The 15749-nt window shown below is 45.0% G+C and overlaps 1 protein-coding gene across 1 annotated transcript in view; it reads right to left on the bottom strand.

Annotated features, from left to right (window-relative positions):
* NIBAN1 (niban apoptosis regulator 1) overlaps positions 1-15214 on the bottom strand; it is a 69949-nt gene extending 54735 nt beyond the window's left edge. The window contains exon 1 of the mRNA XM_075156961.1: positions 15088-15214. Within this exon, the coding sequence (XP_075013062.1) occupies positions 15088-15142 (55 nt within the window). The 5' untranslated portion in view covers positions 15143-15214. The remainder of the gene's footprint in view (positions 1-15087) is intronic.
* Between the last annotated feature and the right edge of the window lie 535 nt (positions 15215-15749).

Here is a 15749-nt window from a genome sequence, read left to right on the forward strand (position 1 = left end):
CAAGATACAAGAAAATTAGCCACACGATATGGTAAAGAAAATACAGAATATAAGCAACACTGCACTTTATCAGCAGCATGCACTTCACCGGAAGACTCCATAAGGTTTTAAAAATCCAACAGCTGCTACGAGAAGCAACAATGAATAGAAATACTTGGACTTACAATTAAAACTAACAGGGGACAGAACTGACAAAGAAATATTTTCAGTTACCATAACCATATTGTTTTAGACTTACATCAGACAAAAGCTATTTCAACAGGAAAACCTGTCTTAGCCAACAGCTGGAAAACTCATAGCCTTATTCTGGAAGGAAAGGAGACTTATTACTTTTTACAGATGTCTCCATTCCCATCATCCAAAAGAAGTTAAAACTATGAATAGAGAGATGGGCCCCATCTGAAATACGGCTTTCACATCCTCCCAAGGCTGCGCACACTCACATCTCTGGCATCGATTGAGCCTACGCTAGTATGTGTAATGGTCACAGAAACTCAACCTGACGTTTTGTACAGCATCTTCAAATTCAGCTTGAAATTTTTGGTGCAGTCTTTCAGAAAATCGCGCGTCCCTTCCAACAGCAGAACTCCAGAAACCTCCGCTATCAGAGGGGCTGGATTTTATTTTTAAAAATTGCTCTTTTGCAGACAATAACAGTAAAAACCCGGCCAGTGTTCACCTACACCGTTCAGCCCCAACACCCCGCGAGACCCGGCTGTCAGAGCACCCTCCCAGGCAAGTCTGACTTCAGTTTACGTTCACCAAAGTAACACCTGCCAACGCCAAGTGTTGCAGAAAGAGCACAGCAACTTTTCAGTTGACCACACTTCCTGCTGCCTAAATATTTAAGGCACGCTAAGGAAAAACCATGCAGCAAGATTAGTAACTAACAAACCACAAGCTCTTGCTCAAAATTACCACGTAGTGTTTTATACTCTTACCAACACATTGTTTTTGTATGTTTGTTTACGTTGGTAACTCCCTCGTATCTCGGTGTGGTATCAGCTTTAGACATCCCCATTCTGGTACGAGATGTGCTGAGCAGCTTCATGTTTTTTGCATGCGTAAGGGAAGTTGGTGATGAATTCAGATGGGGGCCTTTCTTCATTCACTCCGAACACAACTTCTTCCTCCAACAAATCCCAGTGCTGCTTCTCACTGGGCTGCTTCGGTTTATGATTTATCACCACTACTTGGCCACAGCTCCCATGGGATTATCACGAACACATCAAGCCCCAAATGCCCAATCTCCAAAGTCTCCTACAGAAGCTTCTTTTGTCAGAGATCTCAAGTGTGTTTCACAGCAAATACAGCCTCAGTTTTGTTCTGGGCACTCTTCCTCCCCACCGCTTCCCTTGGGTTTGGTGGGACGTCGTTTGAAAGCAGCTTGCTGCTCTCAGCTGAAAAGCCACTGAAACTCAAGAGCAGGAGGAAGGGGTTGAAGCTCTGGTAGAGAATGGTGAACTACAACATGGAGGCCTTTCTTCTGCAGCTTCTGAGGAAACCCCATAATGAGGCCAAATGAACTGGCAAAGGAACTGCTGCACTAACGAAACACCCACGGTCCCTCCAGCGGCACAGCAGTTACGTACCATGAAACCGAGCAAGCACGCTGCAGCCATTCCCTACGGAAAGCATCTGCCACATAATTAAAATACTTATCTCAAAAGGAATGAGAGAAACAGGAGACGAACCCTAATACTGGCCCAAAAAATACAGTGTGGCCAAGGTAGCAGACTGGTGAAGTGTCATGCATCTAGAAGTAAGGTTAAATTACGATTCAAGTTTTCAAGTTGCCTTGATTTTGACAACCAAAGAGAGAGGTGCTCAAATCTTGCATCAGTCCACGCGGACACCGACATCCTTCTCCGTTCCTTCAGTCTGTTTTTGATCAACAGGCTGATGGCAGCAGCTATTAACATAATTTTCTACTTAGCACATGATTTGCTACTATAGTTGAAAAAGTTTTTGAACTTCCTAGGGATCAATTTCTTCTATTAAATGCATTGTGATAGCTGAATCAAGACTTTGGCATGGGCTTCAAATACCTTTCACATACAGGTCAGATTTAAATGAGGCTCACGGAAACTGGGAGCGATGCCTGTCCTGTGGCCTTTCACCAGTCTGAAGACCTCTCTCCAAATCATAATGTTTGATTTATACCGCAAGCGGAATAAATGGACAAGGAGGCTAACATAGCTTGCCATCCTGCTTTGGATAGAAAATTTCAGATTTTTGAGGTAAACAGATGGTTTATTATGCTTTGTATTTAAATGGATATACGTCCCTCCTTCACAGAGTGCACACTTGGATTAATCAGGTTGATCTCCCTGGATTAAATCCTCCTGTGCAGCACATATAGGTTTGCTTCACGGGATTTCTGACTGTTTATCTTTTTTTAAACAAAAAGATGCTGGAACAATCTTTGGCTTCTGTCTAGCAAGCCTCCTGTACAAGCTATAAGAAGCTACGCGAGATAGTGTGCACCAGCTAGGTACATTATAACACCGAGCAATGCATCGAAGGTCTGATCCATGAAATGCCAGAGACTGGTTTCTTTTGTGGGTTGTGTAAGACACAACTCCCCATGAACAATCCAGCAGTTGTGTTACTTTTGCACACAGGTTTTTCCAAGGGTTTACAGCTTCGTTTCAGTGTGTCACCCCTTCCTCCACGCACACCTGATCTGCTAATTCCAAGCTGCACGGGAGGTGGACCTGCCTTCACCATGCTTGCTGACATTTGCTACTTTCCTTTTGGTTTTTGGGCAACGTTTGGTTTTGGAATAATTTTTTCAACATCACTTTGTAGGAAATGGCATAGTCTTAGTCTAAGCCCTTCCTTCTCCATTAAAAATATGGCAGTGTAACAGAGGTGCGCTCTTAGCACAGTTTCATTACACGATCATTTTGCCGTCTGCAAATGAGGGTCTTCACTGCAGGCCACAAGAGGGGTAAAGGAAACTCCAGCTGATTCCCTATTTCCTGGCCACAGCCGGAAAGCCCACTGCAAATTACCAAGCTTGATAAAAACACTAACAAATAACTAAGCAACCATGATTACATTTTAAAAGCACATGAAAATCAAGAACTCGCGTCTCCTCTGTATCTTTAATTCAGACAGTACCCTTTTCTACGTGCATTTGAAACACTTTTAAAGGGTGGTGAGACACTGGAACACGTTGTGCAGAGAAGTTGTGGATGCTCCATCAGTGGAAGCGTTCAAGGCCAGGTTGGACGGGGCTTTGAGCAACCTGATCTAGTGACAGACGTCCCTGCCCATGGCAGGGGGGGTTGGAACTAGATGATCTTTGAAGGTCCCTTCCAACCCAAACCATTCTATGATTCTGTGGTCTTTTCTCCTCCAAAAGCACCATAAAAACCACCATCAGCTTAGATCAGCTGACAACCTGGATGATTTTGGGGCTGCTCCTTGCAGACACAAACGCAACCCTGACATCTGGATACCTCCTTCCAGCCACGCTCACAAACCGTCACTAGCCTCCGACACTCCTTGTGTTAGTAGCTTTGCTGCTGCTTCCCAGGCTGAGAGCAAAGACCAATGGAGCCCAAGCAGCAGTGGTTAAAGCTACTCTTCTTTACAATCACATCTAAAAACACTGTCTTCTAATCAACCCAGTATGGTACCTGCCCCGTTTATTGCGGAGCTCTGAAAGTTTGTGGTGTGGCGAGTTGGAAATAGCAGGGACTTGATTTATACTTAAGGCAGGTAAATGCCACCCTGAAGAACTAGATCCTGTCTCTGTGTCTGCTACAAAAGGTAAAGCTGGACAAAACGTATGTCGCTTATGGGAGAAGCTCCCAGATGGCTCCTGCTGCCTTCTTTTTCTGATTTACAGAAGAGCTGAGTGCCTGCAGTCACAACTGAGCACAGCCGGAGCCCAGCTGGAAATCTGGGGAGAGCATTAAAATGACCAATTCCCTGAAAAATTAAGCACTAGGTTTGTCAAGCCCCAAATGGATAGCCATAACTCCTCATACGTGAAATAAAATACCACCACCTATCACAGTATCTCAGCGGGAAGATCTGTGATTGATGTCTGCACAGCACTTTGTAGCTTGGCAGGTGTACAGGAAATCTCAGAAGGGGAAAAAAAAAAACCCAAACAACAAATCTGGGGCTTCCTACTGAATGAAGCCAATAGAAAAATACACCAAAAAGTTGCCTTTGCATCCTGGTCTCCCTCGAGCATCAGCAGTGAGTTCAGGGCTTCAGATCTGCGGACCTTTTCAGCTAACACAGTAAGCTTATACGGTAGAAAGTTGTGTTTGCTTTGTGGCATTGCCTTTGTCTACAGGGGTGAACAGCCACTGGTAGCTGTGGCTTTCACAGCTATTTGCCAGAGCGCACAGAGGGCAAACATGGAAACAACGGGGTTTCGTTCAGCAGGTAAACACTGGCAGCCGTTAGAAACCCTTCCCACGCGCCTCTGGTTTCCCTTATTCCAGCTCTACGGCCCCCAACCCCTTCCCTCCTCTTGCAGGATACGCCTGAGCTGCTCAACAGAACATCCAAAGAAAGGAAAAACATGTTTTCTTTAGCTGCAGTTTTCTCAAAAATGCAATCTGAGGCAGACGCTCAGCATGGAAACTTCAATCTGAACAGCTGAAGACTGGCAAAGCCTCCTTTGCAACTGAAAACAGTGGAAAGTGTCTGGCAGACTAAATTACAGACAATGATATTACTTTACAGAATACTCCTAAGAGCAAAAAAGCCTTTTTTTTCTTTTCTTTGCATAGACCCTGCCATTAAATCTTTGCCTGGGGATGATGAAAGCTTTCCTCCAGCGTGACCGCTACAATATGTGGAATATCAAGTGAAAATATGCAAGGATCCTCTGTATCATGTTCAATAAAAGCAAGTCAGTCTTTAGACAACGTTCATCTAAGATATTTAAGGTCCCCAATGCTGCTTCAAGAATCAAGTCTTCAGTTATCAACATCGCGACAAAGCTCTGCAGAGAATCACAGCACAAATAGCAACTGTGGTTTCATGCAGAGGAAGGAAAATATCACGTAAAGCTTTAAAAATTGCTTCCTAAGATAACAGATGAGAGGGGCTGTGGAAGAGTGCTAGCTAAAAGGACAGGGATGAGTGAGCTGGACGCCAAATAGCGGGATGGTTGGTGGCATCTTTTGTAAACTTGAAGCAATGATGCCTGTGTATCTCTGAAAAGAGTAAGGAAAAGCTCCTTGGCAGGCAGCAAGTTTCCAGATACGGCACGAGAACAGTTTTTTTAGCTGGGATCCCAAGCACACCAAACTAAAAACCAGTAGTAAATCCAGGAAAGCATTACTCCAGTGAATGAGCCATCGACAGAGCTGGTTTTCGAGCTCCGCAAAACCTGCAGCTACCTTGACCTGGGGAACATAAACCTCCGTGGGAAATCCCAGATGTTTTTATAATATAAAGAAGCTGTAGACATTTTTTCCTAAGGTCGGCTGTGAAAGTATTTAGCGATCACGAGTGCTTAAAGGTCCAGCTGGTCCCTAGCACATACCATAGCCGTTAACTCCGCCTGGCTGGGACACATCAGCGCGGTGCAGCTGGAACTGTTGCAGAGGCCTGACTCTGCACTGGGGATTGGGACAGGCTGCTTCTCCTCATCCTGGCACTCCCTGGTCCCACACCTTCGTTTCTCTGGACCTTTGCTTTAGCTTTGTGTGTTTTCCCTGCTTAAACAGTAAACAACCAGGAACAAGGATTGCCTTACGCTGTTTGTACCACGAACACTCTTTGTGAGGACCAGCACGTCCCCCACACAACAACTAACGTGCAATTCAGGCGTAGATGACCTTTTCTTCAAGTTGTCGCAATGCATGAGAGCTGCAGTCAAAACGTGCGTTGCCCTTAGAAGCACAATACAGAATGAACCTGGAAAAACCAGCAGCATTTTTGGGGAGCTATGAGCTGATGGTCTTACACCGTTACCAGCGATCTCCTTGCAAGTCCACTATCATTTGAAAAGGCATCACCGCTGCTGGTGTTGTCAGTGGAGAGTCCAGAAACGGGCCAGGCACTGATGTGGGTGGCTTTTCTTGGCACGCCGCCTGGCCAGAAACCGTAACAGGGAGGATGCACCATGTTCACTGTTTAAGCAATGACATGTAGAAAAAACCACCTGAAGATCAGCTGACATGCTCACTTTGCATAGATCTCAAAAGCAGAATTTATTCTGAAGGACGGATCATAGCTCGCTCCTGGGAAGATATGTAAAGCGGGTAGCAAGCCAGAAACCTCTGCTGCTATTTTCCACCCTGGAGTTACTGCATTGCTGCAGCCCATCGCTGCGACTACCCCGGCCCGTCGAGCAGCGTGGTGCCAGGTACGGTTTGAGGCAGTCCCAAAGGAGCGCATGCTGCTCCGACCTAAAGGATTGGCACAGCACCCTCTGAGATCCCGGAGCGTGACCACGCACCTGCAACAGCCAGCAGCAAACAGCTACCAGCCACCACCGTCGCGCTCTGATGGCTGACCTGCGCCTCCCCCTATTCACATCGGACCCGCCACACGTTCAGCAGAAAACTACCTGAGAGACACTTGGCTGGCCTGGCACCGAACAGGGATTGCAGGAAAACACCGAAATGTCATCCACAATGAAAGTCTCCGTAGCATCTGCACGCTCCTTAGGAACCACGCTACGCAGGGCAAGGCAGAAGAACAGGCTTAGAATCAAGATCATCACAAACAACATCAAAAACTTATTTTGAATAACTATTTTTGGATTAGAAAATTTATTTAGAAAATAAATTAACTACTGTATTTCTTATTTCACTTATTTCCTAGAAGAATTTCAACCATACAAAATAATCTACATATTTTTGAAAACTATACTGCTTTTAACTTTTTAATCATCTAACCAGAAGAATCCAAGTCAGCCTCGCTTTTGTTTTCTGCTTCCTGATATTGCCAGCCAAGACAACTAAAGTTAAAAAAAAAAAGATGCAATAACTAAATAATAACTTTGGTAGCACTACAATGGCCTAATATGTAGGCTTAAAGCTTTGGTACTATCCAAAGTGTAAGAGCAACTCTTCGTGTCTGAGGTATTAACTAATATCACAGAAGCATGAAGATTAAAGGCTTATGATTTCAAAAATTAACACTTAATTAAATACCTGGAGAAACTAATTCACCAAAATCTTAGGTTATGCATATCAAGTTAAGCATTAGTATAGAATCAGCACCAAAGGTTTTTTTTATATGTAAGACTAATAAAAAAATACAGGATAAAGTTTTTAGAAAACCCAAACAGGCAAACCCTTTCTTCAGACAAGTTTGAGCCATTTCCACAAGCTTTAATCTTGCTTTTATGCAAGAGTTGGCCTCATTTCATCACTGTCCTTTAACTGCAAAAGCAACAAAAATGCTTGCATGCACGTTCAAAAACTTGAAGCCACTTTTAATTGTTCTTTAAGTGCAAAGAGAACAGCATGTTTATTATATGCAAAGGAAAAAGCTGTAGAAAGAAATGCTGCTGTACTTTAAAAGCAGCCATGACCACACTGCTTATGAATATCATCCTTCCCGATCTAGACACTGGCTTTTCAGCTGCTACTGCCCAAAGGCATCAACAACAAAGCCGCTTTAATCATCTCCGAGCTTGCTTTTTCTCCCTTAATATCAATAAAATTTCTATCAGATGCAAAGACTGTCTTATAATTTGTGGCCAAGCTGTACTAATTAAAGAACCTCCAATCTTCAAGATTTCGGAAGGTATCAAGTACCAAAGAGCAGCAGACTCCATACTTACAGTGTGCCTCTCAATCACAGTTTTTTTGGAAAATGTGAGCGTATTTCTCACTTTTTCTATTGAGAAGAAGCTCTTTCCGTTGATACTCGTGCTTAATTCAACATTGTAGTTTCTTCTACACAGACAGCAGAAAAGCGTGAAAAATGCCACATGCCTTCCCCTACCACCCAGCGGTTGGTTTCCCTTCACTCATACTACCCGAAAAAGACCTCCTTTCCCAGAAAGAAACCACCTTTCAGTTTTCAAACCCAGGCTCTGTAGCAAGCGTTACGTAGCACATCATCTTTAAGGTTAGTTCTTGCGCAAGCAATATGGTTTGCTTTGGTGTAAGGGAGCTTGAGATGATCCTGCTGAACGGGCAAGGAGCCTAACTCGGCTTCCCAGCCGTTTTGGCAGAAAACAGAGCCGTGCCACAAAACGAGTAACTGAGTTTTCTGGGTTTATGAAAACCTCAAGCCGTTTACAGAAGGTAAATGGGACGTGATCGCAGACAATCCTTTTATTGACAAACTGAAGAACAAAATCTTACCTCCTGCTCTGATTAGGGATATTCTTGACCATGGCCGTTGCAAGACACGACTGTAAATAGCTCGTGGTACTTTTGAAAGAAGTTAATAAATGTGACTATAAGCGCAATGGAAACTGAACAGAGAAGGTATCTCCTGCCTTAATATCTCAAAGCTGAAATCTGGAAGTTACCAAGAACAATAAATTCAAGTTGGGTGGCAAATACCTTTCCCATCAATCATGTCCCTGGACGCCTTTTGCTTGCATTTAGTCTAAAGCTAAGATAAAGTGCCTGGCCCCCTGAATTAAAGAATATAAGAACCACAGAGAAGCTGCTTCTCCTTTCCAAGACAGACAGGCACTATTTATTAAAACTACAGGACGAAAATCTGCCACTGGCTCCAACAGCAACAACCTCACTGAGGACTAAAACTTCCCAGAAAGCAAGTAAAGCCAAAAGGATTTTTCTTCAAAATCTCATTTCTTCAGGTCTTCAAGAACTTGCACACTCAGCAAGGTGAATATAATGAAGAATAGAAACTCATATCCATATTGAAATTTTAATTTCCTACCCATTTCACTTCATTTTTATATTCCATGGGTATTTATGCCTATTTGGATTGGACTAGATAGCACTTGCTAAGTGCTAACCTGCAATCATGAATTCTGGATTCAATACATGTTTGTAAAAGAAAATATTACTCTGCCTCTTCCTTAGATTTTGGGAATCGCAGAAAAATCATATCAGCTTTTACCATAAACCTCAGAATGTGAGAATGAAAAGCACCCTCTAAGAGCTGCGAAGTAGATGCTAGTAAGCCCAGAGAGACACCACACTCCTGCTCTATATGCTGCTACAGCCACGCTCACCTGCGGAAAACGAAAGAGAGAGGATTTCCAAAACACGGCAAGACATAGCTTGTAATAGGCTGAGGGAAAAGGCAGTAAGTGCAGCCAGATTTTTTACAAAACTCTGTTATACTTGCAGTCGTACACCAAATTAAAACCAGAAGGACTACGCGACAGTTTAAAGCAGAAAATCCAATATCCAGTCTGAGTGCCTGTCCAAAAAAGGCCAACTTTTCCACAATTAATTCCAAGTTATTCTTCCATCCTCCAGCATCCCTGCTCGTGGCCATGTGCACGCCGGCTGGCTGCCAGCGAGAATTTCACTCCAGAGCTGTATCAGGCGCTTGGGTTATCTCCCTCCGAGTCGGTGGGACTTATCTCCGTACAACCGATGGTATTTGTTCACATGGTTTCCTGTAAAGCTTGCGACTGATTTCCTTATCTTGTCTTTTAAGTGAAGGGTAAACCAGGCTCCTTTTCAGTCTCTAAAACTTGACAAAATAGGAGGAGTCTATCTGATTTTTCTAAGTATGCTGCATCTCGTAGGAACACATCTAAAGTGTTTTATCCCAGTGCAAAAAAAACCCATCTTAATTAGTACCATACTGAAATTCATAGGCAAAACAAATGACTAGAAAGAAATTTCTTACAGACGTTAAGTAATAGCTTTCACTGTCAAATGAAAAGAAGAACGGCTGGAAGGTCTGCTTGGAAAAAAGCCCTGAACAATGAGGAAACCCGCAGGGTGCATCCCTGGGTGCCGCAGGGTCACAGCGCCATCGCTGCGTCCCTCGGCCGGGCTGTCCCATCTGCCTGCGTGAGGAAAGAGATGGAAAAGAAGGGAAGGAAGGAAGAAAGAAAAACTGCATTTAAACAAACAAATCAACAGCAAAGGACTACAAAGCCTTGTCCTCTGGACAGCTTTATGTTTATAGAAATGAGTAGATTGGATATGGTTAAGCACGCTGAGCACCTTTAATAAAAAAGGTGCTCAACCTTCAGAGAAGTTCAATTTTTTGAATGCTAAACTGTTGAAATTACCAGCATTGGGTGCTGGAAATCTCTCCACCTCTCCCAATTTAAAAAAATTTGGTCCCAACAGATCATACGTGACAGAGCAGAGCTTGGTCCCCTACTACTGCTGCTGCTGCTGAGATTACAGAAATGGAAAATCATTAAGACCCTCAGGGCCATTTCTCCCTTCTCCCCACTGTGAGATCCGCTTCCTTGATTGTTTCTTGTCTAATATTAGAGACCCAACGCAAAAACTTTCTATCAGCGATGTTGAAACCTTCGGCACAGTCTCTCAGGGCATACTACTAAGTTGTTTTAAACAGGCACTTTCATCTTTCTCCTCAATTTCATGATTGTACCCTGAGTCCATAACTCCCCACTACCACCCTATACCGCTCCCTGTTGGGTGTAACGCTCGTTAAATATCATTAGACACATTATGCAATGAACACCTCCCATCACAAGTTTAGCCCACGCCTCATCAAACCGAAAGCATGAATTCTTTTAATAAACTCTTTTCACATGACCAACTCCCAGTCTCCTAATTATTACTGTCATTTTTTAAACTCCATCTATTTCACTCGCATCCTGAATAATTCCCATGTAGTCCCACCAAAACCCTACAAAGAAGGATTATCTCCTCCATAAGTCTTTCCTTCTTTTTTAAGGGCTCAGTCCAAAACCTAGAGGAATTACTGTAAAAATTTCTTTTAATTTCAGGCGGCTTTAAATAATTTTATTGCTTATAACATCTGCATATTTAAAATATCTTAAGGATCTTAAATAAATAGGAAAAAATATTTTTCCATAGGTATGGTTAGAAAAACAAGCTCGTGCTACACAGAACAGAAGACACCTTTGAAACGGCTAAGGTTTCAAGACGAGTAACCCTGCAGTGCATGTGGTCTGGCTTCCTGCCCCGCTCCTCCTTACTACATGGCCTCCTACTCTCCCCTAAATAACCTCCACCCCGGTCCATTCTTCTCCCAGCGGACACAAGCTGTCCCCAGCGCTCCCAGGAGTCCCTTCTGACTCTCATTTTTCTATTACTTTACTATGACATTAATTTCCTTCATGTAGGAGTAAGGAAAATCGAGTCTCGAGTTTTTATTCACAATTTCGTCTCACGATAATTGCCAATTTTCATTAATTTCTACTTGAAAGAGAGAAAAGATTTTGTGACGGCTTGCAAAATGTAACTTCATGCTATATATATACATAGTTTCTTAATGCAGAATTTTTCCGAGTATAAAAATTGTTTCGCAAAACGTTGCCATCCCCAAATAAGTCTTTAGGCAGCTTGTGAAGTACCTGTCCCTGATTCAAACTTCACAAGGATGATCCCTGCCCTTGCAATTTCAAACACAGCCTCACATGTATGGTACTGCGAACACCACTTGAAAAATTACACATTGGCATCGTATATTCTCTTCCTAGACATTATTTGCTGCAGGAAACGCACATTACCATGTCAATAATTATATTAGCTGACTTTCAGGTATGGCTCAAGGTATTGCCCCATGTACAAGTATACACGGCTCTCAACGATTTGCAAATTGGCTGGTTCAATACTACCACTTCTTCCTCAAGAGCACAGAAGTTGAAGTAGGTTTAGGTGGAAATCACAGCCTTTGCATTCAGTAATCGAGACTCCGCGTAGGATGCCTTCATGATTTTCTCCGGGATTCATTTCTCCAACTGGTCTGATGAGGCTCGCCCTTATTCACCCGTGGGGAACCACAGAGAGCAAAGCATCTCCCAGGCTCTACCTGGGGGTGCCCATGCTGAGGGCCATGTTCTCGCTGGTTTATATAGACAACTACATGTATGTTTTTACATTTTTTTTACATAATTTTACATATCACGTAGTTTTTGTCCTTGTTTTGTTCTCCTCTCATCCCTCAAACAATGTGAGTAAACAGACTTTTGGAAATTAGAAAATCTCTAGATTTGTATATATGTTGATGAAGAAACCGTATCAGTTCATTGCTGAAAACTCCATCCACCGCTTTAGCCCTCAGTCCCTCTTTTCCATTCATTATATTGTGTTTTAGCTTAAATAAACTACAAGGCTTTACAACACAGGGACACCGCTTCAGACAAATTAAATTATCATTACGGCAACAAGAAATCAAATTACACCATCACGACAACAACCACGAGGCAATGCTGCTACACATTCAAGCAGTCATGTTTCATTCTGCCCCACGCAATTTTGGCTAACCCCCCCCTTGCAGGGAGCAGCCTGGCATGCTGCAGAGCTGACATCCCACCCAAATAATTTTCTCTGCTGCAGGTTGAGGTTAGCGTGGCAGGAACTAACTCGAAGGATGCCAGGGTTTAATCACAGCAAGCTTCTGCTGCAAAGGCAAGGAGAGGGGATCACGAGTCATTGCCAAACTATGCTTAAGGGAGATGCAAAAATCTAGTGCTGAAACCAGGATGCATAAATTGCAAGTATAAATTTGTTTACCGAAACTCTGGTTGGGAGGGAGCACTAGAGACAATCTAGACCAAACTCTCATCTGAAGTAATACTCAGGATTTCCTGTCTTGAGTCTACTGATGTTTGAGTGAGCATCCCAAAATGCACACAGTTTGGAAAATGTCGCTGGCTACAGTCTCTGAATAAGATGTGCGAGGCAGCACCCTCGAGCCTGCTGTCTCACGACCTCCCTCACCAGCGCCGTCCCAGTCAAGCACTATGCCAGTTCTATGGACAAAAAGCAGGTAACTCCCTTCCCTTTTTACTAAAGACCCCCCTGCATCCTCTTTGGAGGGAAAAAAACTCCAAAACTCCCAGCCTCCAGTAAAATCCATCTAACCTTTACAAAGCCAGCTAAAAAAAATGCTGCTTTTTCAATCTACAGAATCAGCGATTCAGCCCGCTTCCTCTTCAAACGAGGAGAGCTCACCACGGCACTTGCTCTGGAAGTACATCAGACTAAGATGTGTAAGACAGATACGCAAGGTCTGAATCTTGCAGACTCTGGCCTCAACACGAGCAGTAGGTTTGGCGAGCTGGCTGGACTGCACTCTATTTCGATTTAAGATGCTCTTCCCAATTCCTTTTCCTTCTTGGAAGTACTAAGTTAGGGGCAACCTCTGTAAAAAGTGCCTCATTAATTATTTTTCAAAGCAGGAGTTTAGAATGGGGGATCCTCACTTACACCAAGAACAGCAGACTTGAGCCGGGGGATAGCACAATGTTTTCATTTCTTTTTTCACAATGATTTTGCTTTATCACTTGCCCCTGCAAAGACGTGATAGGCAAAGCAGAGATGTGTCTGAAGAGCCACTCAGCTCTCAGCAAGGCAAAGGCATCCTCCCTTTGAGCAACGGGGAAGTCTCAGATACGTACATCCAGTCCAGTTTCACACATGTCTGAACAGATATGGATTTCCCAACCCTCCAACGTGAGTTCCCCGTTCTAATTTTAGATGATGTCCAGGGCAAAGACCTGCACGATTTCCTCTTGCACAGCTGTGAAGAAGCCAATAAGCCCCCTGAAATCTCCCACTTTTTTTTTGCAGTAATTGGACATCAACCTTTTCAGGCACTCACAACTGCCCTCACTCAGTCAGGGACCAGAAAACTTGAAATGCTGAACTGTGGAAGTGCCATTTTGGCTGCAGCACGGGGATGAATGTAAATAAAAAAAGAAATCCATGGGGATTGCACCCTCATGGTTCTGATGGGACCTGAAACAATCCTCAACGGGGCAGGAAAAAATTACAATACTGAGGGGACACTGTAGAAAAATCTCCGCATGTGAGGCCTTTGCCGATTGCTTTTTGGGTGAAAGCCATTTAATATTTGGACGTCTTTCCCACTATGGGAATCTCTTGAAAGATGCACTGTGATTTCAAAAAAGTCCTAACAGAGGAGCGGTTCAACATTTGCACTCCCTCTACACCACAAAAAAATCTCAGAGCAACAGAATAAAAGGACAAGCTCGGCTGCGGGCACCACCCAGGAGTCACCCTACGGTCTGAATCATCAGCGCCGAGTTTGATCTCCCAGTCCACAGCAGCGAGGACTCTCACAAGCTTCAGATGCATAATACATAACATACTGGAATAGAGCTTCCTTTTCACATGCAAACTTTTATTTCGCTTGTAAATCTCCAGCCTTAAAATTTGCTTTGTAAATACTTTACCTGCTACCTTACCGGTAAGGAGCTTAGGTAGACAGGCAAGAGCAAGATGTATTTCATCTTTTAACTTCTCAAAGAGCAAAAATACCCCCCAAAATACAGAATTACGCTCTTTTCCTTCGTAGTTTAATAGTAATATGCATAAATTTAAAGCAAGGGTTTTTTTTTTCGTTTTCTCTCCCCTAACATTTTAATGGGATAAAAAACTGTTCTTACACAAGTTTGAATAGTTTACCTAAATACCCACCTAGCAGTTTTTCCACTGCTTTCAATGGGCTTTGCAAAACATCAGGTCGTATGGTCTTGAGCTGATCGACCTTGGTGAAATCTAGTGCCTTAAAGGTTTCAGCTGCCAGTGCTGGGGACCCCGCTGTCACACAGGCAGTTTCAGGTCGCATCTCCCCACACTCTCTTCGGCATGTTATAACTCTCTCATGGGGAATTTTTAAAGCATCGCCGTTTAAAAAACCGCCAGTTGGAAACCCCATCGCACACCGTCCCCCTCCAACCCAGCCCAGCTGCGTGCCCAAACCCCGCTGATCCCAGCGGCTCCCGAGCCCTGCCCGGAGCCCGCGGCTCCCGCCTGGCCGCTGCACCGCGCCCGGCTCCGGCCCCGCTCGGCACCCCGCCGGCCGGGAGCTTTCCTCCCCTCGCCCCCCGGGAGCTTTCCTGCGAGCCTTCCCTCCAGAAAGCAGGACCGCGGATGCACACGCGTTCGCTCCCCGGCCGGTGCCCTCGAGCAAAGTCTCGGGAGGCAGCCGGAGGAGCTCCCCGCCGCAGAGCCCTACCTCGGATGTAGGTGCACCTGCTCTCGTCCAGCTGGCTGGAGGCAGAGCCGCCCATGCTGCCGCCGGCGCGGGGCAGCTGCCGGGGAGCGCTGCCGGGGAGCGCTGCCGCTCCCGCCGCCGCCCAGCCCGGCCCGGCCCGGCCCCGCGCCCGCTTCCTCCCGCAGGCGCCGCCTCCCGCCCGCCGCCGCCAAGAGGAGGTCGGGCCCGGCGGCAGGAGGGCTCCTCCGGGCCGTGCTCCCGCCCCCTGGCCGCCCCCCTCGTCCCCTGCCCGGGAGCGGGGCCCGCGGCTGCCTCGGAGATTCGGGAGCAGGAGGTGGCAGGAGGAGGTGGAGCACACGTCCATCTGCGGGCAAGCGGGGTGTGCCGCTGGGCACGCGTGTCCCCATCGACTGTCTTTGGCCCATCGCAACGCACAGCACCGCTGTCTCCTCTGGCCCACGTGTCACTTGTTACCCCCACCTCAAAATCCGCCTCCCTCTGGAGACACACTTAGAAGTTTCCACGGAGGCTACCTTAAAGACCATGGATTGCACATGTAGTAAGATTGAAGTCCATTAGAAATATTCTCCAACATTTTTCAAGAAGGAAGAACCACCTGAAACGTCCTTCAAATAGGACGCCGCCTTCTACAAGGCAAGTTGAGACACCATGGGATTCATACG

This window comes from Calonectris borealis, chromosome 8 (assembly GCF_964195595.1).
Source record: "Calonectris borealis chromosome 8, bCalBor7.hap1.2, whole genome shotgun sequence".
NCBI classification, from domain to species: Eukaryota; Metazoa; Chordata; class Aves; order Procellariiformes; family Procellariidae; genus Calonectris; species Calonectris borealis.